The sequence below is a fragment of the Azolla caroliniana genome, unplaced genomic scaffold (genome assembly GCF_043228905.1).
Source record: "Azolla caroliniana isolate FFs.n. ecotype wild unplaced genomic scaffold, voAzoCaro1.0.p SCAF_21, whole genome shotgun sequence".
In the NCBI taxonomy this organism is placed as follows: Eukaryota; Viridiplantae; Streptophyta; class Polypodiopsida; order Salviniales; family Salviniaceae; genus Azolla; species Azolla caroliniana.
The window spans coordinates 3,914,305-3,930,197 of NW_028230456.1; the positions used below are offsets into that span (position 1 = coordinate 3,914,305).

Consider the following 15,893-nt stretch of genomic DNA (forward strand, 5'->3'; position numbering starts at 1 on the left):
GTCACAGGAAAAGAAGCTTTCAGATTGTAAGAAATGCCATATCTACCAAAAATTACACAGTGCTGCTGAATTCAGGAGGATCACAAAATTTTGCTCCTTTCAGCAACAGAGCGCAGTATCTTCGGATTTGTCAGCCAACAATTTCCAGCAGAACATCGCAATTTGTCTCATCGCCCACAACAGTTTCCTTCTGACTAGTGCTGTTTAAACACTTCCATGAACCCCCACTCCATAGGTGAATCGCTGGCCTTCTTGTTTGCCTCTGCATTATCGGCTCCCTCTGATCGACCTCGCGTATTTACTCACAATTCACAGAACCCATAGGTAGGTCGAATCGAGAGTGTAACAAATCATTTTACCCTTGAAAGCCCATATGTATTCTCAAGGACATGATCGCACAACCAGTCTTTTTTACATTTTATTTTACAAATGCCTTTCTTTTACGAGGGCATGACTTTATGTTTAGGGATTTAACTATTCTTTTATAAAGTGTGCTACAACTGATTCATGTCCCTTTGATCCACACATTTCACCATTCAATAGAACCAAAAACCCTGATGAAACAATATCTAAGATTGATGCCTTTACTTGGATTAAATTGATAAGAGTTTGTTGCATTTAACGAAGCAATAATATTCCACAACCTATTCATGGATTCGTTAGTAATTTGATTTATTGAATATGTTTTATCCCAACAACTTTTTACTATCTTAATGCTTTTTGGCTTAGTTACAGATTTTTTACATTGGGACTGCTCTCCCACTTCTACTTCAACACCAAACCTTCCATTGAAGTTTCTTGCATCATAACATGTGTAAAGGAAAGGAATGCATTCTCTGGTCGTTGTCACAAAACACAACCCTAATTGTTTAAAATTCCCCTTCGCATTCTTGAAGCCATGGTCACTTGCTCATTGACATAAAACACAACCATAATTGTTTTAAATTTCCTTTCACATTTGTGAGGCCATGCTTTTTACCCATTGCATGAAACACGATAACTAAAATATATTACCCTACCAGTTTTCAGCATAAAAAGCTGTAAAATCAGATTTTAGCACAACTCCCTTTTATCTCCATAATTACAAATTATATTTCCACATGCTTTCATCAAGTATGCTTCTTTCGATTAGAGAATGAATTGTAGGGCTTCTTCAGATTAGAGAAGGGATTTCTAGGGCTTTACACAGATCATAAAGAAAATGGCTATCATCATTCGGTTTTATAGGATTGCTTACTTTTCAAGAATTTTATCATAGAGCCATTGCTCCATTCAATTCGAACATTCTTAATTCAAAAATCCTCCTGTTGGAAGAAAGAGTGGTCATAGGTTGGGCTAACTCCAATATAATCATATCCATCCGTTAATTTGCTAAACTAATCATAGGAGTGGTCTTCTGGTCTACAAATCATCAGGTTCTGCCACAAATTCCCAGTCAGACGTATTCAAACATTGCATACACTTTGTAAACCAAAACATGTTTCCTCATTGCTGCCTTTATCTTATCAATATCCGTTGCATACATTAGATGTATGCCTATTTCCCACAAATTCCCAGTCAGACGTATTCAAACATTGCATACACTTTGTAAACCAAAACATGTTTCCTCATTGCTGCCTTTATCTTATCAATATCCGTTGCATACATTAGATGTATGCCTATTTCCCATCCGCTACAATCATCCATTTCTTCTCTTTAAAAAATGTGCATTGTCACAATGCTGTACACATTGTGGACGTAGACAAAAGAAGAATGTGTTGTCCGAGAACAAAAAACTAGCATTCAAATTTGTAAGATTCCAAAACAGATCCTTTCACTAGGTGTATAATATATGAAATGAGTCTCGAATTGCTTGAACGTTCCATGTTTATGTAAACCCTACATACAAAAAAAGCCTGAGCAGACAGCTTGCCCTACCTTTTGGGAACCTATGAGGAGGTCTCTTTTCTACTAGCTTCAGAAGTATTAACTAAGAAGAGGCGGAAGACAGATAACATCTTCCTTCCCTGAGATTTTCTTTGCACTTTTCAGAACAGTGAAGAGGTGACTTTGATGATACCAGCATTTGGATAGACATTTTTTTCATAGATAACATATACACCATACATCTGCCTTCGTTTAGCTCAGTTGAACTTGCACTCTCTTTTTAGTTTCGTCAACCTTGGGAGCAGTAACAAGAAGGACACCATTCTTTAGCTCAGCTTTGATGGCTTCTACCTTGACATTATCTGGAAGCTTGATTTTAATGTTGTAGGATCCACAACTCCTTGAAGACCAGTCATCTTCACCCTCCACAGGCTTGTGTTCACCTTTAATGGCTAGATTCCCTTCAATAACATCGAGAGATACCTCCTCTTTGCTTAAACCGGGCATGTCTAGACGCAGTTTAAAGGAACTACCATCCTCCATGACATCCCATGGAGTCCGATTGGTGCTGCGAAGAGCACGAGAGGCAGATACAGCAGGATTTACAGCAGCAGAAGTGTTAATTAGATCTTCCATGGCATCCATCATTTGTAGAAGTGATGTCCCTCGTCCAATAGGTTGAAACATTTCTTCACGTGTGCAGAAAAGATGAAGGAATAATAAATTAAGACAGTCGGGAATTTTCTATAACACGAAGACATGTAAAATACAGTTGAAAGAAAAAAACAATAAGCCAAACAAGAGTTCATCTTTACCAGAGAATAAACCAAACGGAGGCACGCGTGCCCTTGGCGCAGCCTGCTGAGAAGAAGCAGAAGCAGCAGCCTGAGATGCATTACCCTTCTTCACACTCACAGTACTGTCATCTGCTTCATACGGCTTCGCTGCTGCTGCTGAAGACGAAGCAAAAAATCTCCTAGAAAGAAGTCCAGAGTGCTGCGTGAGAACTCCGCTCCTTTTCAAGGCAAGACGAGAAGCCATAACTAGCTACTATGCAACTCTAACTGGCCTGCAAAGTTCAGCAGTGACAAAAATACCAGTGTAAGCGAGAAATTTTGAGCCCAGGAAAGAATGAGTAATGGAAGCTCAAACATACGCAATACTATAAGTTGCAACATACGAAGCAGAAGGCATATAATCTTCAGAATAGCGACCACGTTTACTACAAAGATCGTTTCTAAGCTTAAAAAGGAACCATCTGTGGAAGCGAGAAAGCAGATATGGGGTTTACACGACTTTCTCGCACAGGAAAGAATGAGTAATGGAAGCTCAAACATACGCAAAACTATAAGTTGCAACATACGAAGCAGAAGACATATATAATCTTCAGAATAGCGACCACGTTTACTACAAAGATCGTTTCTAAGCTTAAAAAGGAACCATCTGTGGAAGCGAGAAAGCAGATATGGGGTTTACACGACTTTCTCGCACAGGAAAGAATTGAGTAATGGAAGCTCAAACATACGCAAAACTATAAGTTGCAACATACGAAGCAGAAGACATATAATCTTCAGAATAGCGACCACGTTTACTACAAAGATCGTTTCTAAGCTTAAAAAGGAACCATCTGTGGAAGCGAGAAAGCAGATATGGGGTTTACACGACTTTCTCGCACAGGAAAGAATTGAGTAATGGAAGCTCAAACATACGCAATACTATAAGTTACTACATACGAAGCAGAAGACATATAACCTTCAGAATATAGCGACCACGTTTACTACAAAGACCGTTTCTAAGCTTAAAAAGGAACGATCTGTGGAAGCGAGAAAGCAGATATGGGGTTTACACGAATATAGTAAAGGAGAAGAGAAGCCTACCATTACTATACAAAGAAGAAGAAAGAAGAAGAAGAAGCAGCTTACCTGAGAGAATTGTTCGTGCAGGTAAACGTGCGTAGAGGGGTTTTGTTGCAGATTAGGTTTAGATTAGGGTTCGCTTCGCTTCGCTTGACCTATGAAAGCCACTTGAGCTGAGCTTATCATTAAATATGTGTGTAGTATAGACAGGCAGAGACAGAAACCCAGGGCTCAGCCCTAAGGGTTAGGGGGCTGATAGGAAGTTCTAGAAACTTCCATTTGCCCTAATGGAGAGGAAGAGGAGGTTCTAGAAGTTTCCTAAAGAAACTACTCTGCCCTCGTAATTAGAAGTTCTAGAAGTTTCCAAAGCTCCTCCCTACGCCCCACCCCCCAAACTATAGAAAAAAGGAAACACTTTAGTAACGCATGAAATGGCTATTAAAAGTCAGATGCTTGATGAAATCCCACGGTTAGCGTTCTGAGATCACACACTTCTTTCTATGTACTCTTTGGATTGTGAGCAAAATACGACATCAAATTAACACTTCGTATGATCTATCCTGTCTTGTTTGTGTGTTGCATTTTCTCGCCCGATCCTTGTGTCAGTATCATGTACCTACCATGCATGCATAAGTTGTCAGTTCCAACACAACACATGAGACCATTCAAACAAAAGCAAGGAGAAGCAACCCATGATACATAAAGCTATGTTTTTGAGCATTCACTTTCGTGCCAACATTGTTGGCCCTTCCCCACGATATGTACTCGTTGCTTTCTCTCACATCCTTTATGCACTAGGCAAAACGCCCTACATAAACTATCTCAATCAATATGCTTTGAGTCCTTGATTAGACTTGCACGTTATGCATATTAATGAAAATATCCCCCTTCGTTTATAGTTTGGGTCACACTTTAGGACTTTGTTGGTTGAAAAACTTTGGATGATAAAAGTTGTCATTCTAAGGCTAAAGATATTTTGATTTCTCTCTTTTATTTAAAGCTTCTTAATTTCCATTTCTGAAATAAGCCACGAGGTATAAGTTGTGTATTGTTTGGTGACTTTGGTCTTTTTATGGGCCATGTTTGGCCTCTTTAAGTAAGTTGATACACCTCGTGCTATATTTTTGAGTTCTTCGCTCTATATAAAGTATTATTTGTAACAAGGCAATGTACGCAAAAGCGCCACACTTACCACTAGTTCTTCGAAAACATTGACATTGTTAGTTTTGGGCAGTTTCACATCGACCAATGCGCAATAAAAATGTGAAATGCCTTAGAAAATGATATGAGAACACAAAAATGCCCCCTCAACCACAAAATTTTACTTCCAAGAAAAAATGGACTCTCGTGCAAATTATTCAAACTCTCATTATCAAACACATTGAGATGACTAGATGTAATAAACAAGCAATTACACAAATGAACATTGCCATATATTTTGAGTGTGTTTGAGAATGGTATTGTCAAATGAGAAAATAATGATCAGAGATGCTACCAATGCAATCCATCGCTTATAACACATAATCCAAACCCACTATATCATCAATTTGCCCAAATGACCAAGAAGATATGAATGTTGTGTCATGATGGTAAGGTCGATACATTTGTTTATCTTTGCTAAGAAGTTGTTTTGATTCAGAGGTATTCCACACAAGCGAATGAAGTTTAAACTTTTGAAAGCTACAAAATGAGATACTATTGTCTTCCATCATTGAGGGAAATGACTCATTCATTACAGGAGGGTGATAGAATATACTCATCTCTTTTCAATAGTGGGTATGCCAAGGGCTAATGACCTTGGGGTTAGAATCCTTGCATGATCTTGCATCTCGACACACGTATGCATGAAGACATGACACATAGCTAAATGTCATATCAGTAATTAAGAGAGTACCATGTCATCAAGTCTACTCCTTCATTCTCCAATGTGTATATGAAACTATACCCATGTTTTACATTGAAGAATTTGAACGATCGAAGTGCGAGTAACAATGATATCCACAATAATGCATCCTTTATTCAAAAGAAACGTGCACATAGGATATTCGTGGATAACAAAACAAAGTGCAGTGACAGAATTTGTGGTATTGCAAGAACCAAAATGTTAAAACAACAAATAATACAAGGTAAAATCCAAATACATATGTAAGTCAAATTTCACAATAGTACGATACACATGCACATCACACAAGAAACGCCCTTTGTTATCCACGTGGCTAAGGCAACCGCTCAATGAAATGTCTTTAGGGTGGATTGTCAAGTTATCACGATACAATAAAGCTCCAAAGTAAAGGGTTTGAGTCTTAACGTGGCGCCGATTTCATGCTCGATGAGAAAAGGGTTAAAAAAATGAAAGGCACTCTCGAAGTTGTTCAAGTCAAGGTTAACAACCGAGGATTCTGACTTACAAGCAATTGTATGCAAGGCAACAAGCTCGGAATCAAGCAAACACCCACACCTTTTCTCATTCATACTTGCTTCACACATTTGATGGATACACAAGAAGGGAGGTAGTAAAAGAAACATCGAGGCATCGATATATGGGCGGCTGACCGGTGGATGGATGGGCGGGTGCCGGACATTTCGGCCTCAAGAGGAGCCATTATGATATCCTGCATATGTATATGGACGTATGTATGTATGTTAACACAAAGAAACACCATGGTTGTTTGTGTTGTTGAGTGCATCATATCATGAAGAAACAAACAACATGTTTTTTTGCTTGTGTTGTTCAAATGTTGAGTGCATAGCATAAACATGACATGATAAACCCCAAAACAAGAAGAAGAAGAAGAAGAAGAAGAAGAAGAAGAACAGAAGACACAATGCAAAGATGCACTAGGCGCATCTACTCTGTTTTTTGAAGACCAGAGCAGAGTAGAGCAGAACAGGGGAGCAGGATTGAAGAGCAGAACAGAACAGGGGAGCAGGATTGAAGAGCAGAGCAGAGCAGAGCAGAACAGAACAGAACAGGGGAGCGGGATTGAAGAGCAGAGCAGAGCAGAGCAGAACAGGGGAGCAGGATTGAAGAGCAGAACAGAACAGGGGAGCAGGAGCAGGAGGAGGGAGCAATGGAGGAGGTCGAGGGAGGGCTTCCTCTCGCCCACCACCACGACTCCATGGAGCTAGCGCACGCCTCTACCATCTCTCGCTTGCTTGCTCCGCCATCGCCTTCATCCTTGCAGGTGCTTCGTCTGCCCTTCATGTACGTGTTCATGTGCTGCCTAAGCATTGTCCCATGCCTCTCTACATACTTATCCCCCCATCTTTCTTTCAAAACATTCTTCTCAAAATGTTATCTTTTTTCTCCCCATCACTGACATCCTTTTCGCTGTCAATTCCATTTTGGTTCAAAATTTACTGAAGAAAGCTGATTTCCTTGTCTCTAGAACGTTAATTCGTCCCTGCAAGAGACAGTGCATGTAACTAGCCCTTTTCTTTCATCACAGGCTTATTACACTAGGCTCATGGAGGAACATAACTATTCAGGGTTGGAAGTGAAGTACATTGGGAAAGACATTGGAAAAGGTGCATTCTTGCTGGGTCATTTGTTGAACAATTCCTATTCTACCGATAGGTGATGTCTACGTTGGTCTTACTGACAATCACAAATTAATGCAACTCTTTACAGGTGTTTTCGCTACAAGAAATTACGATGAAGATGAACTCGTGTTTAAAGAGCATATGCTTGTTGGGGCACAGCATAGCCATAACAAGGTACAACTACCAGATGTAAAGAGATTAACTTAGTGCTTAAGATGTGTCTTTGTAGAAATTAAAATTATAAATGATTGAGACAAGCCTGTAGTAAATTCAAATGCTGGAAATTTGTTTTTTGTATTTCCACCAAATATGGCTCATGGATAATTATCTTTCTGGTACTGTATATGAATTTTCTTCTGAATGGGTAGAAAACACATACCATCCATTCAAACTCTCGTCTCTCTGCCTCTCTCTTCGTGGCAGTTAAATCATGCAATGTTCTTGTTTCCAATTTGCACAGGCCGATGCATTGGTTTGCAGCTTCTGCTACTGTTTTGTTGGGTCGATTGAACTGCAAATTGGAAGGCGCATCCATGCATACATGCAACAGGAAGTTGATAAGTCTGGTTCCACTCTTAATGATAAATCATCTTCCTCTGTCATGGGCTGTTCTGATCATACAGATTGCAATGAGAAAATGTTGAGGGACAGTATTGACCTGCCTGATGGTCTTGTAGAATCATTAATCACTGGGAATATCTGCCTCCCATATTCTGATTGCTTTTCGTTACCATCAATAGTGAGCTGTGTTGGTGGCTGTAAAGAGGAAATCTTTTGCAGGCAAGCTTCATCATTTGATACAATGTCTTAGAACTCAGATATATTATTTATCTTCTGATAAGCAGAGAACTAAAACATTGGAAATTTTTCATGACAGTGAAAGCTGTGCAAAAGCAGCATGGGCCTCCTACCATTCATTGCTTTGCACTGGACCAAAATCTCTCTGTCAGAACAAAGATATGCTTCTCAAGTTCATTAATCATGCAGACGGTATGCATTTTTTCTTCATGAATCCTCAATCAATTTGTGGTCACAAATATCACCAAATGATGTTATTTTTCTTCATCTACAAACTTAACTGAGCATGTTTTAGAACCGTTTTTTGTTGTTTAGTCACATTTGGAAGGTGTCGAGAATTGTGAAATGACACAATGATTCTTGTCTCTTGTTATGCCTTTGTTTGATATTGTACATCTCTGATTTTTTAAGTCATAATGTGTAACATTCTGAGACAAATTTTATATATTGCAGAAACAAATGATATTTTCCTTGTGGCTGCCAAGGTATTCTTTAAGAGCTTGTTATTTCTTATGACAATGTTTTAAATATTACCTCTCTCTCTCTCTCTCTCTCTTTCATAAATAATGGCTTTCATTACGAAAGAAAAAAACACACTACCATGACTAACTTGCAACAAAGTATAGCACCCTTATAGGGATCTAAATGTCAAATATGATGATATGTGAGCTTGCAGAGTTCTCTCTTTTCATGGTTGAAGTTTTGTGACTTCTCTAGCACTATCAGGTGCCACAAAAGAAGTCCTTTTAACTTTACAACATATTTTCTCACCCCAACTTACGAAGCAAACTGAAGGCATTCTGCATATTCCAATTGAACTATAGCCCCCAAGACCTCAAGAACTAAAAAATAATTTGGAATGAGGCATTAGTTCATTGTTCTCGAAATTTATAAAAACCCAATTGAATGAAGATAGTCATACTCTAGTTAAAGACATCCATACTAAATTGATACATGAAAAGAAGTGATGTGTACTATGTTTTAACTCCACGGAACAAAAGAACCACATTCCTCTAACAATGTTTCTTTTGTTCAATGCATCCCCCAATTCTAAAGCTCCAACCATGACTCTCCAAATGAATACCTTAGCTCGATCATCAAGCAAGAACACTAACATGCCTTGATCATTTGAAACCACTAAGTAATGGGCTTACGAAACCCCATATCTTTATAACCCTTTCTTCCATCCATTTATGGTTTTCAATCAACTTGTGATAAGTATCATTTATTGATCTTATAGTCAATCTCCTATTTCCAACAAATGTCCAATCAAGCTCTTGAGATCCCCCATCTAAATCAGGAATTGGCTCATACGATGATAATAATCCTTGCAACTTGTCCCAAATAAAGGAATAACATCTTGGAATACAAATGTTGATCTTATTGTTCGAAAGACCATTCATTTTCTTTGTGACACCAACCTCAAATCCTTGGCTATTACCAAACCTAGTCTAGCCATCCCATTAAATTGAAGGTCAAGAAGTTGTTTACCTTCCCACCTTAACAACCTTGATGTTGCCAAAACCTCCATTTGTAATGAATTGGCACATCCCTTTCTCGTGGAGGATGCCAAGATGTCAACAAATGATTAACATTAGAGACCTTGCACATTTGATATCCCTTTTAGAATTGACATTCCACCAATTAGCTTCAACCGTCATGTTTCCAAGTTGAATACCCGTTTTCTCTATAAAGTATGCCACCATTTCTGTCGAAGGTTGTGCACCCTTTAAACATAAATCAAATGGAAGTAAATCGATGAGCCACCATATGCGTATATAAAATCTATATCGATGCCTGACCAAGACGCTTCGGAGTACAAACATCATCCCTGCTAGCCATGACATGACACTTTTCTCTTTTCTCTTCCATAACATTATTGGCATTGATTGTGACACCATCTCAAGAGCTTTCTTCAACCATGGTAGCAAAGGAAGATAATAAGATATCATAGAGACCATAACGGATTGGAGCATGTTAAGCCGTACATGTAAAGGCTAGAATGGAGGCCTCCAACACATAAACTTATCCTCTAATTTTTAGATACCCATTCAATAAGTTTCACGTGAGAAACTTTTACAACATTAAGAGTGGTATATGTATTGTGAACATGAACCACCACAGAAATAGCTGTTGGATGAGTAATTAACAGAACAGGGTTTGTTAGCAATAGATACAACAAGGAAAGGGACAATTGAAGATGATTAGGCAGAGAGATGGATTGATTTGCCCTCATGATGCAATGTCCTGACCTTTTATACCGATCTTGTGAATATGTGTCTGTAGGGTTGTGCAATAGAAATACTCTTTACAACAAAAGAAGAGATGGATGGTTGATGGCAGAACAGGACGAGAAACTGGAAGGCAAGCATTGCTTCATGGACAGGGAATAGAATAAGAAAACAAATGTGTTCAAAATTTGGGAAGATGGGAGTCAACATCCCAAGGCCACAGATCCAAAAAAGATGCACTTCCTTTGCAATCAAAGCTTTATTATACACATGTAGAAGCATACACAGTGTGCTTCCCTTTTTATTCATGAGGAGAAAATTGAATGTAACATGGATATGGAGATAGTCATACCTACTGTGATTGGTGACTTTATTGGCTTCCTTTAACTTTATTGATCTTATTATTTGCAAATTATGTGCTACGGATTTATATTGTCAATAAATCACACCATCTTTTAATACAGGTTATATCAGGTACCATACTGAAAGCTTTGAGCTTGAAACAGCAAACAACAATGTGTTCAGATTACACGCTACCTAACAAAGAATATGGCGAATTATTGCTTCTTCAGGCATGGGAGCCTTTTTCTATGGGCTTCAAGCGCTTGTATGAGAATGTTTCTATATGTTTGGTATTGTTTAGCAAGCAAGTCAATGTTGTTTGGGCTGGGTTTTAATGTTGATTATTTTAAATGTATAGGTGGTGGAAGTCTGTGGCGTTACCTACAGACTTGGGAACAGATGATGAATTGGAATTTCGAAATCAAATTAGGGAGCTTGCTTCTGATGTTAGTTTTGTGGCCATACTTTTCTTTTACAAGTAAAGTAATAAATATAATGTAAGGAGGGGGTACTGTTAGAGATGAATAAGGGGAGGTTTACCTATTACGTTTGCAGGTGACACATTTGTTTCTTTGATTAAAGGTCCAGACGATGTGCAAAAACCTTTAGATGGATGGCCAGTTTCTGTTGTTCATTGACCTTCTGTATAAATAGTAGGAAAAGTAGTCTCAAATTATTGCAAAAAAATGTTTATGTAGCCTTTATGATTCAGTACTATCATTAATTAATACGAACTTGGGGGGGGGGGGGAGAGAGAGAGAGAGAGAAGTAGCTAGTATCTTTTTAACATCTACGGGAGATTGATTGTGATCTATGAGACGTGGCCTAGCCCATGGAGAGGATTGCAATTTTATGTCTTTGCTGTTACGGTGCAAACCATCAAGTCAACAACCTCAGAGAGAGAGAGAGAGAGAGAGAGAGAGAGAGAAGGGGGAGGATGGTGAAAGTAACATTTTTGCATTTATATTAGTCCTTGAATTTGCTGAAAGGTGCAATTTTTCAAGAGGAGTATGCTGCACGTATCCTTAACCAAATATTTCTGTTGTTTTGATTACATAATGAAGTTTCTAATAATATAATTTAGAGTTCTCAAAAAAATGGAAGGATGTATGGATGTTACTTTGTTATCCTTAACCAAATATATTTCTTGTAGTCTTTTCGTTGGAGGTGTATGGACACATTATTGGAATGTTTGAGTTAAATAACCTGTAAGTTTCTGGTTTTACTGCTCTTGATGAGTTTGCTATGTCCTTAGTCAGAGATTAATTCACAAGGCGTTATGATTATGCATTGGTATGGTGTCCTATATAATACCTGTACTACAAAAGAAAGTTCTAAATTTGGCATGGCTCTGTATCAGATAAATCACCTGCCATCTAAATATTTTATATCCATGTTTAATTCAAGACATTATTGTATTATTGTTGTAATAACAAATAGTCTAGAATACCCCCCAAAAATTTGTCATCTGGTTTGAAACATGGTTTTGGCAATATCTTTCTTGTATGAATCATTTCCCTTAATTGTGACAAAATGAACTAGATACGAGTAAAAATTGAATTATTAATCTGAGTTTGCAGTTGAACCACATTTATAATAATGTGAATTATGACAATCAATAATGAGATCACATAGGAACAATGAGTGGTTTTTAAAGTGACTGCGTGAGTGTCTATAAGCCATTGCAGAACTCAGGTAGCTTACTCATGTATACGAATTGTGCTGCAACTGTTTAGCATATATTTAGAATTTCGTCTTTGCCCTAGATCACATTTACTTCCATGAGGTTCTTGCATAAATCTAATGTTAGAAAATTTCTATTTTGACAAGGGATCTTGTTGTTGCTTCCCCTGTGGAAGACTATTTTATTTTCATTGATGAGCTTCCAATCGAAGAAAAGGTGTCTATAAATTCTACACTATGATGATTTTCATTATAAGGATGATTCTGGCTGAGTGAGTGACTGATGTGTGTTCCAATTGGAAAATCAGGTTGAGATTGAGAAGATTACAAAACCTTTATTGGATGCTTTAGGTGATGAATACGATGTTCCCTGTCAAGGTACATACTTTACATTCCGGATACAATGTTTTTTCTGTGTCAATGGTTACTGAATGACTTGGAAGTATATCCTTAGGAAAGAAAGAATGGATCTTACTAAAGAAATAATTATATGTTAGCTGAATGTATTTTTACAATGTGTTTTGTATAATTTATTTGGTGAAGACTGTCTTTCTTAATTACTGTGGTTATTTCTTTTCTGTTCTATTCAGGAACTGCGTTTTTCGCATTACAAAGCTGTATCAATCATTCATGTTCGCCAAACATACGAGCGTTTAAGAGAGACGAGGCAGGACTCTTATGATAATAAAATTTCCCTTTTTCTCTAGACTAGTAATTATTTCTTGCCTAAATAGGTCAGCCTAATCATAGCCCATTGAAAGTACTTGTGTATATCAATGTGAGTACATAATATGTATTAGTTGCCTATAGTTTAATTTCTTGGGAATAGATGGTCATGTATATTTAGTAAGCATTGACAAACATGATACGAATCGTGTCTTGACATTTAACTGAATGTAAGCTTTTGACATATGATTTACAAATGTTTTAGGATAAAGATGGCCAGGCTGTGTTGCTTGCTAGCAGGCCAATCAAGATTGGGGATCAGGTACTTCAGACCATGTTATTTATTTAGTGATGAGAAACTTCTATGATATAATTATTTATAGGGCACTGCGATATAATTCTTAGACAAGTGTCCAGATGATGAATGCTATTCTAGGTATTGAGTGATTTCTTGTTTATAGGGTTAGTATTAAAGAATGAAATATCAATTTGTGCTGTCAAGAATGGATTTAACGTGTGAAAAGTAGCAAAAGGTGATGCTGCATAAACCTAGGTAGTTCTTATGAGCAATAACACGCGAAAACAAACTGAATTTACTCATATGACAAAGACTATGGAATTTTGGGGAGGATTCCATTTCCCCTCTGAATTGCGCTGAACTTGTTTTCTACAGAAACAAACTTGAAAATTAGGCCAAAAATCTTCCTTTAATTTTGATCAAGTTCTTTGACTATTATAATTGTGGGTTGCCTTTCTAATGCCAGATCACACTCTCGTATATTGATGAGAACTCTGAGTTTGAAGAGCGCAAGGCAATGCTCAAAGACTATGGCTTTGTCTGTAGTTGCTGTAAATGTCTCAAGGATTCAACAACTCTGTAGGTTCTATAGGCTATCTGCCAAGCTTCTATGTGGTCCAACAAGTAAAATACAGGAGTGGTTGATGCAATCTTCTCAAATGCTTGGCTGAATTTTCAATTTGTTTTGACAAGAGGTCTTCCTGTAGTTGCTGTAAATGTCTCAAGGATTCAACAACTCTGTAGGTTCTATAGGCTATCTGCCAAGCTTCTATGTGGTCCAACAAGTAAAATACAGGAGTGGTTGATGCAATCTTCTCAAATGCTTGGCTGAATTTTCAATTTGTTTTGACAAGAGGTCTTCCTGTACTTGTGACCTCCTTCGAGAAATTCTATTTGATACCATTATACAGGAAGTAATAAACACCACTTACTCCACAGGCGGGAAATAGAAATAACTTCATTTATTCATATAAAAATGCAAATTTACTTTATTTCATCCCCCAATTATTGGCATGAATTTCTGTTGAGCATTAATCATTTATATTTTGATTAGTTATGAATACCGTTTTATTGATAAACCATGATAACAGGGACTGGTTTGATGGAACACTTGTTTGTTGGGCATTCTTTGGGAAATAGTATAGTTTGGGAATGATTTACTGGGGGGGTTCTACTTCAAATTTCTAGTCTTTTGCATATGTTTTGAGCAGTCTCCGTCGATTATATTGTAAGCTTTCTGTAGCGATTTGATGGCAGCATGGCTTTACTCATTGGAAGGGATCACGTAGCAAGTTGCAACTATGGTGCCCACCATATTTTATTATATGTATATGCATGTGCATATGGACAGGCTAGATAGAAATATGTGGGAGCATTGACAACACCATTTATGAAAAGTGTTATGGAAAAAGCAAGCTAACTTTTATTTTGTGGAGTGGCTGGCCCATATGCTATATTGATATATGCACTCACCTCTGATCTGGACAATTCTGTAAATGATATGGATATATGCGCTCACCTCTGATCTGGGCAATTCTGTAAATGATATGAATATATGTGCTCACCTCTGATCTGAGTAATTCTGTAAATGATATGGATATATGCGCTCACCCCTGATCTGGGTAATTCTGTAAATGATATGGATAATTCATACCTAGCAAATTGAATTGAAAAAAGAAAAACTATGTCCCACTACAACTATGCTTGATCAATGTTTATAAATACCATATATGCTAGTCAAAGCAATGACCATGACTACATGCTAGTCGAAAAATTAACCACTTCAGGCCATGAGAACCACCTAATTTGACATTCCAGTGGAGTCAAGGTTGATGAAACAGCTGTTGTTCAGTTGATTTGTGCATAGGTGTTTGCTGAGGTGGAACTGTTTAGGTTTTGAATAGGGAGCTAAAGAGGAAAAAAAACGGTTAGGGTTGCGATTCTAAATCATAGAGTAGATCACTAATACAGTAATAGGGAATATTGATATGCTCCAATATTCCCTGTTTGAATAACATGCACACTATAACTAAAAGCATTACAAAACTGATTGTATGCTGTATCAGTTTAAAGAAAAATGGAAGGATACAAAAACGTATTTTTTTGTATAGGTATACCATAGATTCAACAAGGTGAGATTACAAATCATTTTTGAACTCACTAAATGTGGCTTTGTTTGTAGTTTTTCTCATGGAATTGAAGATTATTAGTCTAAATGCTTGCATTAGGATTAATCACCTTAAATGCTTTTATTAAGTATTTCCTTAGTTTTTGGCTTTATGCGATGAAAATGCTAGAGATGCCTCAGCATGAAATCATCTCCCTGAACATATAACTAACGATATGTAATTAATCCATTATGAATAGTTATGACAATGCCTTATTCCTCAACGGCTTATTAGAAATATGGCACAATTATATTGCCATGTTGAAAGGTTCCATAAACAAAAGGGATGCATGTGTGCTAAGTGATGAATTACTAACTATATACGCCAGTCAAAGAGTGGCAATAAAAATATGATATTAATAGCTCATAGTTGGAACAATAATTGAGCTCGCAACGCAAACATAAAGAAACAAATTTGGGGATATGAGTGGTAGGTCATGATC

At 37.5% G+C, this 15,893-nt stretch overlaps 2 protein-coding genes across 2 annotated transcripts; one reads left to right on the top strand and one right to left on the bottom strand.

The window, feature by feature from the left end:
- Window positions 1-1,757: 1,757 nt before the first annotated feature.
- LOC147850413 (heat shock protein 21, chloroplastic-like) lies at window positions 1,758-3,920 on the bottom strand. Its single transcript, XM_087336399.1, has 4 exons — window positions 3,789-3,920; window positions 2,682-2,935; window positions 2,089-2,555; window positions 1,758-2,035 (listed from the first exon to the last, which is right to left on the bottom strand). Exons 2-3 carry the CDS (start codon window positions 2,905-2,907, stop codon window positions 2,119-2,121), a joined length of 663 nt encoding a protein of 220 aa, XP_087192525.1. The 5' UTR covers window positions 2,908-2,935; window positions 3,789-3,920; the 3' UTR covers window positions 1,758-2,035; window positions 2,089-2,118.
- A 2,638-nt stretch (window positions 3,921-6,558) lies between these two features.
- On the top strand, window positions 6,559-14,305 carry LOC147850414 (histone-lysine N-methyltransferase ATXR2-like). Its single transcript, XM_087336390.1, has 15 exons — window positions 6,559-6,907; window positions 7,172-7,250; window positions 7,354-7,439; window positions 7,726-8,045; window positions 8,143-8,255; window positions 8,517-8,548; window positions 10,759-10,901; window positions 10,995-11,082; window positions 11,607-11,655; window positions 11,790-11,844; window positions 12,467-12,536; window positions 12,628-12,697; window positions 12,910-12,986; window positions 13,251-13,307; window positions 13,750-14,305. The coding sequence occupies exons 1-15, from the start codon at window positions 6,794-6,796 to the stop codon at window positions 13,864-13,866; spliced, it is 1,470 nt and encodes a 489-aa protein (XP_087192516.1). The 5' UTR covers window positions 6,559-6,793; the 3' UTR covers window positions 13,867-14,305.
- The last annotated feature ends 1,588 nt before the right edge of the window (window positions 14,306-15,893 follow it).

Excerpts from the sequence above, each read along its gene's own strand:
- LOC147850413 (XM_087336399.1), bottom strand. The coding sequence starts at position 2,907 with ATGGCTTCTCGTCTTGCCTTGAAAAGGAGCGGAGTTCTCACGCAGCAC. Across the intron at positions 2,556-2,681 it reads TCCGTTTGGTTTATTCTCTG|AAATGTTTCAACCTATTGGA; the intron begins GTAAAGATGAAC and ends GCACACGTGAAG.
- LOC147850414 (XM_087336390.1), top strand. The coding sequence starts at position 6,794 with ATGGAGGAGGTCGAGGGAGGGCTTCCTCTCGCCCACCACCACGACTCC. Across the intron at positions 12,698-12,909 it reads ATACGATGTTCCCTGTCAAG|GAACTGCGTTTTTCGCATTA; the intron begins GTACATACTTTA and ends TGTTCTATTCAG. Across the intron at positions 13,308-13,749 it reads CAATCAAGATTGGGGATCAG|ATCACACTCTCGTATATTGA; the intron begins GTACTTCAGACC and ends TTCTAATGCCAG.